Source organism: Oncorhynchus gorbuscha, linkage group LG11 (assembly GCF_021184085.1).
Source record: "Oncorhynchus gorbuscha isolate QuinsamMale2020 ecotype Even-year linkage group LG11, OgorEven_v1.0, whole genome shotgun sequence".
Taxonomy (NCBI): Eukaryota; Metazoa; Chordata; class Actinopteri; order Salmoniformes; family Salmonidae; genus Oncorhynchus; species Oncorhynchus gorbuscha.
The window spans coordinates 37,442,475-37,455,014 of NC_060183.1; the positions used below are offsets into that span (position 1 = coordinate 37,442,475).

Genomic DNA, 12,540 nt, shown 5'->3' on the forward strand with positions numbered 1-12,540 from the left:
TATATACATTTTACAGACAACAGTATAGTCATCTTGTCATTTTTAATCTCACCCTTCAGCTCCACTCAACTCCTCCCTTCAATCATTAGATTCTTTAAATTTAACTAGTCAATTAAGAGCAAATTCCTATTTACAATGACCGGCCAAACCCGGATGACGCTGGGCCAATTGTGCGCCGCCCTATTGGACTCCTGATCACGGGCGGTTCTGACACATCCTGGATTCGAAACAGGGTGCCTGTATTGACGCCTCAAGCACTGAGATGCAATGCCTTAGACCGCTGTGCCACTCGGTTGACAACATCCAGATTTCAATTTCAAAAAACAACTTTATATAGGAGTGCCTTTGATTTGACAGCACAAACTCAGCAAAAAAAGAAACCCTGTCTTTCAAAGAGAATTCGTAAAAAATCAAAATAACTTCACAGATCTTCATTGTAAAGGGATTAAACACTGTCTCCCATGCTTGTTCAATGAACCATAAACAATTAATGAACATGCACCTGTGGAACAGTCGTTAAGACACTAACAGCTTATAGACGGTAGGCAATTAATGTCACAGTTATGAAAACTTAGGACACTAAAGAGGCCTTTCTACACACTCAAAAAACACCAAAAGAAAGATGCCGAGGGTCCCTGCTCATCTGCGTGAACGTGTCTTAGGCATGCTGCAAGGAGGCATGAGGACTGCAGATGTGGCCAGGGCAATAAATTGCAATGTCCATGCTGTGAGACGCGCTACAGGGAGACAGGACGGACAGCTGATTGTCCTTGCAGTGGCTGACCACGTGTAACTACACCAGCACAGTATCGGTACATCACACCTGCGGTACAGGTACAGGATGGCAACAACAACTGCCCAAGTTACACCAGGAACGCACAATCCCTCCATCAGTGCTCAGACTGTCCGCAATAGGCTAAGAGAGGCTGGACTGAGGGCTTGTAGGCCTGTTGTAAGGCAGGTCCTCACCAGACATAACAGGCAACAACGTTGCCTACGGGCACAAACCCATCATCACTGAACCAGACAGGACTGGCAAAAAGTGCTCTTCACCGACGAGTCGCGGTTGTCTCATCAGGGGTGATGGTCGGATTCTCGAAGGAATGAGCGTTACACCGAGGCCTGTACTCTGGAGCGGGATCGATTTGGAGGTGGAGGGTCCGTCATGGTGTGGGGCGGTGTGTCACAACACACCGTTACAGGGAAGACATCCTCTTCCCTCATCCCCTTCCTGCAGGCTCATCCTGACAATGCCACCCGCCATTCTGCTCGTTCTGTGCATGATTTCCTGCAAGACAGGAATTTTAGTATTCTGCCATGGCCAGCGGAAGGGGATCTCCATCCCATTGAGCACATCTAGGACCTGTTGGATCGGAGGGTGAGGGCTAGGGCCATTCCCTCCAGAAATGTCTGGGAACTTGCAGGTGCCTTGGTGGAAGAGTGGGGTAACATCACACAGCAAGAACGGGCAAATCTGGTGCAGTCCACAAGGAGGAGATGCACTGCAGTACTTAATGCAGCTGGTGGCCACACCAGATACTGACTGTTACTTTTGATTTTAAACCCCCCCCCTTTGTTCAGGGACACATTATTGAATTTCTATTAGTCACATGTCTCTGGAACTTGTTCAGTTTATGCCTGAGTTGTTGAACCTTATGTTCATACAAATATTTATACATGTTAGGTTTGCTGAAAACAAACCCAGTTGACAGTGAAATGACGTTTCTTTTTTTTTGTTGCTGAGTTTACATGCTCAGTTGGGGATGACTGAGCATGTTTCTTCTCATGAGGTTGGCTATCTAACGTGGCCTTGACATCGCCTACAAGCGTGATCGGGGATTTCTATTGGAGAAGCAGTTTAGGAATCTTCATAATAAACCATCTTTGACTCCGTTCTCTACACCAGTGGTTCCTAATCTTTTTATAGACCCGTACCCCTTCAAAACATTCAACCTCCAGCTGCGTACCCCTTCTTTTTATAGTCCCGTACCCATTCAAACCATTCAACCTCAAGCTTCGTACCCCCTCTTTTTATAGTCCAGTACCCCTTCAAAACATTCAACCTCCAGCTGCGTACCCCTTCTTTTTATAGTCCCGTACCCCTTCAAACCATTCAACCTCAAGCTTCGTACCCCCTCTTTTAATAGTCCAGTACCCCTTCAAAACATTCAAACTCCAGCTGTACCCTCTTTTTATAGTCCGGTACCCCTTCAAAACATTCAACCTCCAGCTGTACTCCCTCTTTTTTTAGTCCCGTACCCCTTCAAAACATTCAACCTCCAGCTGTACCCCCTCTTTTTATAGTCCTGTACCCCTTCAAAACATTCAACCTCCAGCTGCGTACCCCCTCCAGCACCATGGTCAGCGCACTTTCAAATGTTGTTTTTTGTCATCATGGTAAGCCTGCCACACACACACTATACTATACATTTATTAAACATAAGAATGAGTGAGTTTGTCACAACCTGGCTCGTGGGAAGTGACAAAGAGCTCTTATAGGACCAGGGCACAAATAATAATATAATAAATCATTTTGCTATTTATTTAACCCTCTTACATATAAAACCTTATTTGTTCATTGAAAAATTGTGAGTAACTCACCACACATTATTGAGAAGGGTGTGCTTGAAAGGATGCACATAACTCTGCAATGTTGGGTTGTATTGGAGAGAGTCTCAGTCTTAAATCATTTCACACAGAGTCTGTGCCTTTATTTCGTTTTCATGCTTCTGATTGAATTATATTTTCACAGAACCGCTAGTTGAAATTTCGATGAGGCTCTCTTGTTCAGATATCAGTAAGTGGACTGGAGGCAGGGCATGAAAGGGATAACAAATCCAGTTGTTTGTGTCGTCCGTTTCGAGAAAGTACCTGCGTAATTGCTCACCCAACTCGCTCAGGTGCTTCCCTATATCACATTTGATATTGTCCGTAAGCTTCAGTTCATTTGCATACAAAAAAGATACGATGGAAAGACCTGCTTGTTGTCCTTGTTAATGCAGACAGAGAAGACCTCCAACTTCTTAATCATAGCCTCAATGTTGTGCCGCACATTGAATATAGTTGCGGAGAGTCCCTGTAATCCTAGATGCAGATCATTCAGGCGAGAACAAACATCACCTAGATAGGCCAGTCGTGTGAGAAACTCGTCATCATGCAAGCGGGCAGACAAGTGAAAATGGTCAGTAAAGAAAACTTTAAGCTTGTCTCTCAATTTAAAAGTGTCTATACTTCGCCCCTTGATAACCAGCGCACTTCTGTATGTAGTAAAATAATACAATTGCTTAATGCAGAAAATACACAGGAGTTCAGGGGCCTTGCTTTAACAAAGTTAACAATTTTTCACAGTAGTGTCCAAAACATCTTTCAAGCTGTCAGGCATTCCCTTGACAGCAAGAGCCACTCCACAAGTCTCCCTGTCATGGCTTTTGCGCCATCAGTACAGACCCCATCACATCTTCACCACCAAAGTCCATCTGATGTCACAAAGCTGTCCAGTACTTATTAAAAATATCCTCTCCTGTTGTCCTGGTTTCCAGTGGTTTGCAGAAGAGGATGTCTTCCTTAATTGACCCCCCCCCCCCCCACATAAATGTAACGGACATATACCAGGAGCTGTGCCAGGCCCACCACGTCTGTTGACTCATCCAGCTGTAACGCATAGAATTCACTGGCTTGTATGCGAAGCAGTAATTGTTTCAGATCTCCTGCCATGTCACTGATGCGTTGAAACAAATTAAACAAATGCGTTGTTTGATGAAGACATTGTCTGTATAGTTTTTTGGGACTTTTTTCCCCAGCATTGTCCCAGCCACATCTGCAGCAGCAGGAAGAATTACGTCCTCCACAAAGGTATGGGGTTTGCCTGTCCTAGCAACTCGGTGGCTCACAATACGAGACGCTTCTAGACCCTTCTTATTAACGGTATCTGTTGCTTTTATACATGTCTTACAACTCAAGTCTTTATTCTCGTTCAAAAAACTCCTGTGGCTTATTTTTTACATTGGCACGTTGTGTTTCTAAATTTCTGTGCAAGAGTGAATGTTACATTGAGTTGTGAGATAGTACTTTTGCACATATAACACACTGTGGCTGAGGAAAGACACTACTCCCAATATATACTACCGTTTAGTTTGGAGTCACTTAAACGTCCTTGTTTTTGAAAAAAAGAAAGAAAGAAAAGCACATTTTTTTGTCCAATAAAATAACATCAACTTGATCAGAAATACAGTGTAGACATTATTAATGTTGTAAATGACTATTGTAGATGGAAATGGCTGATTTTTCATGGAATATCTACATGGGTGTGCAGAAGCCCATTATCAGCAACCATCACTCCTGTGTATTAAAAAGGCTAATTGATCATTGGAAAACCCTTTTGCAATTGTTAGCACAGCTGAAAACGGTTGTCCTGATTAAAGAACCAATAAACCTGGCCTTCTTTAGACTAGTTGAGTATCTAGAGCATCAGCATTTGTAAGTTCGATTACAGGCTCAAAATGGCCAGAAACAAAGAACCTTCCTCTGAAACTCGTCAGTCTATATTTGTTCTAAGAAATGAAGGCTATTCCATGCGAGAAATTGTCAAGAAACTGAAGATCTCGTACAACACTGTGTACTACTCCCTTCACAGAACAGTGCAAACTAGCCCTAACCAGAATAGAAAGAGTGGGAGGCCCCAGTGCACAACTGAGCAAGAGGACAAGCACATTAGAGTGTCTAGTTTGAGAAACAGACGCCTCACAAGTCCACAACTGGCAGCTTCATTAAATATGTGACGACCCTCCCACTCTGTCTGCCGTATTCTCTCTTTGCTCTTGTTTTCCTTATTAGGAGGTCGGCGGGCGGAGCTGGGAAGGTCGTCAGCGACATAGGACACACCTGGGCCCGGGTGTGTCCCAGGATAAATGCACCACTTCCCCATTCATTTTTCTGTCCGTTTCTTTGCTTTGGCAACTTTCAACACCCCTCCTTATCACATTTATGCACACAACCACTCACACTACTGATTAGACACACCATTGTTAAAGTGTATTTAGTTGACACGTTGTCTCCCTTTTTTTTACGGACTATGAGCCGGTTTCATGACAAATAGTCCCTGCAAAACACCAGTCTCAATGTCAACAGTGAAAAAGCGACTCCGGCATGCTGGCCTTCTAGGTAGAGTTCCTCTGTCCAGTGTCTGTGTTCTTTTGCCCATCTTAATATTTTATTTTTATTGGCCAGTCTGAGATGGCTTTTTCTTTGCAACTCTGCCTAGAAGGCCATCATCCTGGAGTCACCTCTTCACTGTTGAGACCTGTGTTTTGCAGGTACTATTTAATGAAGCTGTCATTTGAGGAATTGTGAGGCATCGGTTTCTCAAACTAGACACTAATGTACTGGGGGTACGCATACCCCAGTTTGAGAATACTGGCTCTACACTGAAGGGAAGAAGTAAGACAGGGGCCTGCAGTGTCACAGTGCCCCCTGCTGGGGACACCTGGTGGTGGGAGAGAGGAAAGGACTGGTTCACACTATATGGCCAAGCTGCAAAGTCAAAATTGGCTATATCGTAAAACAAATGTATGAAAATTAAAATAAATGTGTCTTCATTTAAGGTTAGGCATAAGGTTAGCAGTGTGGTTGGGGTTAAGGTTAGGTTGAACATTTTAAGAAGATAAATTGTAGAACCTCCAGCTTTGCAGCTTGGCCCGATTGTGACAACAGGGAGCCAACTGGAGTCTCAGCTGGCCCTCTAGTCAGCAGTACGACATGTATGAGCAAGCTGGATAATATTAAAGATCAAAGTTCCCGTCAAATAGCACGTGTCACCTGGACTTACCCTCTGGCAGTGCATATGTTTGTGGTGATAAATCAGTTCCCCAAGTTGGGATCAATAAATGAATACGGGCTCTTCCTTTTCCTTGGATGCCCTCGATCCCTATGTCTTCATGGTGCTGTGTGTGTGTGTGTGTGTGTGTGTGTGTGTGTGTGTGTGTGTGTGTGTGTGTGTGTGTGTGTGTGTGTGTGTGTGTGTGTGTGTGTGCACGAGTGCAACATGAGTGGCTATGGACGTACCTGGATGCCCTCGATCCTCTCGGTCACGACGTAGGCATGGTGCATGGCGACGAGTGGCACCTTGACTCCAGCCATCTCACCCAGCTTAGCGGCCCACACACCTAACAGGGCAAAGAGAGACCGTGCGTGCTTAAGCTCCACGTTGCAGTCCGACTGTGCAGAATCCCTGACCTACAAAATCACATTGCAACCCTAAATAACCACTCATCAATGAGCCGTCCAAATCAACTTTACTTCTTGTTAAGGGCTTTTTGTAATGGTTCAGTCATCTTGAATAGCGTCCAGATGCTTAAATAGGAGGCCAGAACATAGGCCTACTGGTAAAATGCACAAGAGGGGTACTTTGTGGGTTCTCCAGACAGAGCTAAATGTAATTTGGGGTACAGTAACCATTTTTAAAAAATAGTTGGGAATCACTGTGATGGAAGACTGACTAACCTGCACAGTTTACGACCACGGGGGTCTGGATGGTTCCGTGGAAGGTCTCCACAGCCTTGACCCTCTTCACTCCCATGTCGTCTGTGCTCACCTGGATACCCGTCACTGGACAGTTCTCTATCACCTGACAGGAGAGCGAGCCAATCAGAGATGAGGTGAAAGACAACCCCATGTACTATATACCCATACGCATCTATAGTTATCGGCAGGAGTTTTTTCTGACTGTGTGACTAAGAGGGCAGTTGAAAACGGTGAGGGGGCACAAATCTGTGGGGGGGGTTTCCTGCACTGGAATTGAATTCTGTTTATATCACGCCATACCACAATAAACAAAGTTCATTGAGTGCTTTTGAAGTGAGAGGTTGGCGTGGCATCTGTAGCCTAATGCATCCCCGCTGCGCTGTGTCAGCATAAAATAGGGGCCTTCTAGCAGTTGTAAGGATAAAAGATTAATCAGGAGGCAGGCAGGTAGAGGTGCAAATGAGTGTTGAATTTATTTTCACAGCGCTGGTGTTTCAAAGATGACTGTGATAATGACAAATATATACACCGAACAAAAATATAAAATGCAACACGTAAAGTGCTGGTCCCCCCAAAAAAAGATTCTCTCACATTTGTTAGTGAGCATTTCTCCTTTGCCACGATAATCCATCCACCTGACAGGTGTGGCATGTCAAAAAGCAGATTAAACAGCATGATCATTACACAGGTGCACCTTGTGCCGGGGACAATAAAAGGCCACTTTAAAATGTGCAGTTATGTCACACAACACAATGCCACAGATGTCTCAAGTTTTGAGGGAGCGTGCAATTGGCATGACTGACTGGCATGACTGACTGCAGGAATGTCCACAAGAGCCGTTGCCAGATAATTACATTTTCATTTCACTACCATAGGCTGCCTCCAAAGGCGTTTTAGAGAAGTTGGCAGTACATCTTACCGGCCTCACAACCACCGACCATCTGTAAACACAACAGCCCAGGACCTCCACATCCGGCTTCTTCACCTGTGGAATGGTGTAAGACCAGCCACCCGGAGAGCTGATGAAACTGTGGGTTTGCACAATTGAAGAATGTCTGCATAAACAAATCAGAAAACGTCTCAGGGAAGCTCGTCTGCATGCTTGTCCTCACCATGGTCTTGACCCGACTACAGTTCGGTGTCGTAACTGCTCACCTTCGATGGCCACTGGCACGCTGTGTGCAAGTGTGCTCTTCAGGGATGAGTTCTGGTTTCAACTGTACCTAGCAGATGGCAGACAGCGTGTACGGTGTCGTGTGAGCTGGCGGTTGGCCGACGTCAACGTTGTGAACAGAGTGCCCCGTGGTGGTGGGGTTCGGGAATTGGCAGGCATAAGCTACGGACAGCGAACACAACTGCATTGAATGCACAGAGATACCGTGATGAGACCCTGAGGCCCATTGTCGTGCAAGTAATCCGCCGCCATAACCTCATCACCCCCACTCACCAGACTTGTCACCCATTAAGCATGTTTGGGATGCTCTGGATCGCAGTGTACGACAGCGTTTTTCAAGCTCCCGCCAATAACCAGCAATTTCGCACAGCCACTGAAGACGAGTGGAACAACATTCCACAATCAACAGCCTGATCAACTCTATGTGGAGGAGGAAAATGGTGGTCACACCAGATACACACTGGTTCTGATCCACACCCCGACCTTTTTTTATTTATTTATATATATATATATATATATATATATATATATATATATATATATATATATATATATATATATATATATATATTCCCAGTCATATGAAATCCATAGATTAAGGCCCAATGAATTTATTTCAATTGACTGATTTCCATATGAGCTGCAACTGCGTTAATATTTTTGATCAGTGTATATTTCACGGGGCATTGATTAAAAAAATTGACACAATGAAACAAATTGGCAGGAGTCGGTGCCCAATAGTGGAGAGAGAGACGTGCCTATAGCGTATCTTCACCACATACCTCTCCCCTTATTCTGGCCTCGACATTATTAACGATGCTCGAGATGTGTTCTTCACTCATAAGCAGCAACCTCAAAACATTGTCAGGACGTAGAAGTGGTCATTTTCCCTTTAACTGAAATCATTACGGCTCAGTATTTCTACCCAGCACCGTTAAAGGCACACTATACAAACTAATCGACATGTATCAGCAGGGCAGAATGGCACATTCCAACTGAGCAATGTGTACATTTTACATATTGACCAACATGGTATGTCCATATGTCGGTAGCACAAATAAAGGAACACCATAGCAGATTAACACTTTGCCCAGGCCCTAAACACTGTCCACTAACCTTTTAGCGATGTTAGGGCCCAAACCTCCCCGTATGGGCCTTTGTCGAAGCAGGTAAGGGAGCATTCTCTAACTGAACGATGCACAGTGGACACTGGGGTTGTCTCCTGACCCCCCCCAGCAGTGACAAGTTCCACACCTAGGGACATTTGCGGTGGAGTCATTTTCTCTCCAAGCATTGGGAAAGGGACACGGCACACCTTCTCTCCAGGCACCGGAGAGAGCTCAGTCATAATCAATTCGGTGTCAATCAATGTTGATTTGAAAACCTTACACATCCCATCATAGGTCAGACACTCCTGCAGAGCACCGCCCATAGGAACAGAAAGGAGACCGTTCGACCCCGCCCTTAAAAATTCTACATCAAATATTACAAGCGGAGGAGTATCACGTTACTCATTTAGCCTACCGCATGAGATGAGAAGCATTTTGTCCTGCTTTTATGGAAACCCAAAGGAATCATGCATATAACCACCCCAGTGGCTTTCCATAGCCCCCCTACACACACCACAGCGCGCTCTGTCCATTGTACTGACAGCGCAGCGGAGATTTTTGTTTTTTATGCCAACCTGTCACTCAAGCATTTGAACTTTTTTTTGTCATTATTATATAGGGATGAAAAAAATATATAATTCAGGGGGCAAAAGTTTGAACTGAGGGGGCTAATCCCCTTTTAGTCCGCTGGTGGAGCCAGGTACGATCCATTATGCTATAACCAATGTTCCCTCTAATATTTCTAAGCACAGAGCCAATTTCAGGTCTGCTGAGCGCAAACTTGAACCGTGTGAAATTTCTGTGCATCTTCAGGCACGCGTGAAGACATTAACCAGTTTATCAGACAAAGAGGTGACTGAACATTTTGTTCCGTTGTTTGATGCAAGAAACCACAATTCATTATTATTTCCATACCATTATTACAGAGAATCAGACAAATGATGCTACCCTCTGCCTCCTGGCTACTTAGCTTATTCAAGCCTGTCTCAAAATAAAACACTGCCCTTTTAAGATACCTTTTATTGCATTTACCAGACTAGCTTTTCAGAGATGGCTAGAAATCTACACGTTTTGTGTCTTGTAGGAAGCAATCACTCCCACATTGTGGAATACAAATTAGCAATAACCGGGCTACTAAATCATTAACTAGCAAAGAATGTAAATAAATGAGCACACGTGGCTACATGCTGCTCTCGCTTTAATCTGAAAACAAATGCATAATAATCATGATGCTCATGCTGTAAAACAGTCCAGTTCAAAGTGAATGGCACAAATCCATATATGGCAATGGTCTATTTGCTTATAGGCCTACTGCAGCTCTGATTGGTTATGGCGCACCGGTCTGTGTAAAGCTTGTCAATACAATAGAATCATACACCGATACGCTCTGCCTACAACAAAATCGCTTGCATAGTTCGTTTCGTTTTGGTATGTTGCATTGAAAGTGGCAAATATTGCATTGATTCGATCACAATTCCCACAGTAAAAGGGAAAAGTTGATCGTGTTAACTAAACGGGGAAAACTCTAGAAAGTTGAGTGAAGTTCAATCTCATGCTTCTCTGCGTGGGCTGATTGTTCATTCTGCATGGCTACAGCCACCGCTTAGAGGGAACATTGGTTATAACATACAATCACATAATAGTTATATGGTAAAACCATAATAGCATAGAGATTAATTCTTCAGGAGCTTTCCGTGCCATTGAGAGTAGGTGTTACAGGAGCAATGCAAACAGTAGTGAAAACGGGGTATAAAGTGCCATTGTTTGGCATCTATCGCTGGCCATCTAAAGGCTTTACTGTCTAATATTCATTAGTATCACTAATAGCAGAAAAGAGAATATGGAACAGTAGGCTGGACGTGCACGAATTGATGCTCAGGCTTCACCGACCTCCCTACACTACACAGATAAACTGGAGAGAAGCTCTGCCCCCTGAGCTGTCTAGAAAAAACATTGTTTCCTTAAGGAACTGCAGATTTATAGCCCACTCAATGTCTTTTACTGACCATTAAAAGGTGCAACTGTACGCCGGTGTCAAGATAATGTTTCCATCTTTAATAGTACACAAGTGGGAAGAGAATAATTAAGCAAATAACTGTCAATACTCAAGCCATGTAACGCTTAAGTAACTTGGCATTTTTGTGTGAGTGCGTGTCACGCTGGTCTGGGAGAAACCAGCGTCTTAACCGTTAGCCCAATAGGAGATTCCCCTCTCGGGCCGAGGGTGGCACTGATTCTGAAGTCGCAGGCAAGGCTTACTCATCACAAGACCATGAGCCTGTGTATGCATGCATGTGTGAGTGTTATTTTTACCGTGGCACCACGGGCAGTGGCTGCCCTGGACAGGGTGGTGCAGGTGCCAGCGGGGTCCATGGTGCCATCCTTGGGGACGTACAGCGTGCCATAGAGGTCATCGACGTTCATCAGTGGGTACAGGTCTTTGGTCTCAGCGGGGGACAGGACGTGGGACTCAATACCGTACACCTTCCCCAACTGGAAAGAAAAACAATAAATGACATCATCCTCGTGAGACAGCACCACACTTCCATTTTGCATGTAACCTCTTATTAAATACAGGTTATTCTCACTGTGGGAAATTCCACTCAAAAGGTATGTTATTAACATGTTTTAACCACTCTCTTAAAAATGCTAGACAATCAGATACTCAGCAAGAAGGTCTGATTTCACCATTACTGAAACAGGACCCAGATGGTAAATATAAAGATCCAGTCAACTTAAAAAACAGGAGATCTCTTACACTTCCGTGTTGTGATGCCAAAAATGTAGCAAAACGCATAGAATTTTAACCAAAAAAAAAGGCATTGTCGGATATTATTCATCCTAAATACTTCTTACATGGACGATACATTGGAGATAATATTAGACAAGTACTGGAAACAATAGAACACTATGAAAAATCTGGGAAAACAGGCCTGGTATTCATAGCTTACTTTGAAAAGGCTTTTGATAAAGTATGACTGAAATGTATATATAAATGCCTGGACTATTTTAAATTGTGGAGAATCTCTTATACAAATGGGTTGAAGTTATGTATAGTAACCCCAGGAGTAAAACAGTAAATAATGGCTACTTCTCAGAAAGCATTAAACTGTCGAGGATTAAAACAAGGTTGTCCACTATCGGCATATCTACATTACATTACATTTAAGTCATTTAGCAGACGCTCTTATCCAGAGCGACTTACAAATTGGTGCAATCACCTTATGACATCCAGTGGGACAGTCACTTAACAATAGTGCATCTAAAACTTAGGGGGGGTGGGGTGAGAGGGATTACTTAACCTATCCTAGGTATTCCTTAAAGAGGTGGGGTTTCAGGTGTCTCCGGAAGGTGGTGATTGACTCCGCTGTCCTGGCGTCGTGAGGGAGTTTGTTCCACCATTGGGGGGCCAGGGCAGCGAACAGTTTTGACTGGGCTGAGCGGGAGCTGTACTTCCTCAGTGGTAGGGAGGCGAGCAGGCCAGAGGTGGATGAACGCAGTGCCCTTGTTTGGGTGTAGGGCCTGATCAGAGCCTGGAGGTACTGAGGTGCCGTTCCCCTCACAGCTCCGTAGGCAAGCACCATGGTCTTGTAGCGGATGCGAGCTTCAACTGGAAGCCAGTGGAGAGAACGGAGGAGCGGGGTGACGTGAGAGAACTTGGGAAGGTTGAACACCAGACGGGCTGCGGCGTTCTGGATGAGTTGAAGGGGTTTAATGGCACAGGCAGGGAGCCCAGCC

General features: G+C 44.5%; 1 protein-coding gene across 1 annotated transcript in view; it reads right to left on the bottom strand.

The window, feature by feature from the left end:
• The window catches only part of sardh (sarcosine dehydrogenase), a 157,042-nt gene that overhangs the window by 127,672 nt on the left and 16,830 nt on the right, over positions 1-12,540 (bottom strand). The window contains exons 5-7 of the mRNA XM_046369512.1: positions 11,116-11,295; positions 6,499-6,622; positions 6,061-6,161 (exon numbers count right to left, since the gene is read on the bottom strand). Coding sequence (XP_046225468.1) covers positions 6,061-6,161; positions 6,499-6,622; positions 11,116-11,295 — 405 coding nt within the window. The remainder of the gene's footprint in view (positions 1-6,060; positions 6,162-6,498; positions 6,623-11,115; positions 11,296-12,540) is intronic.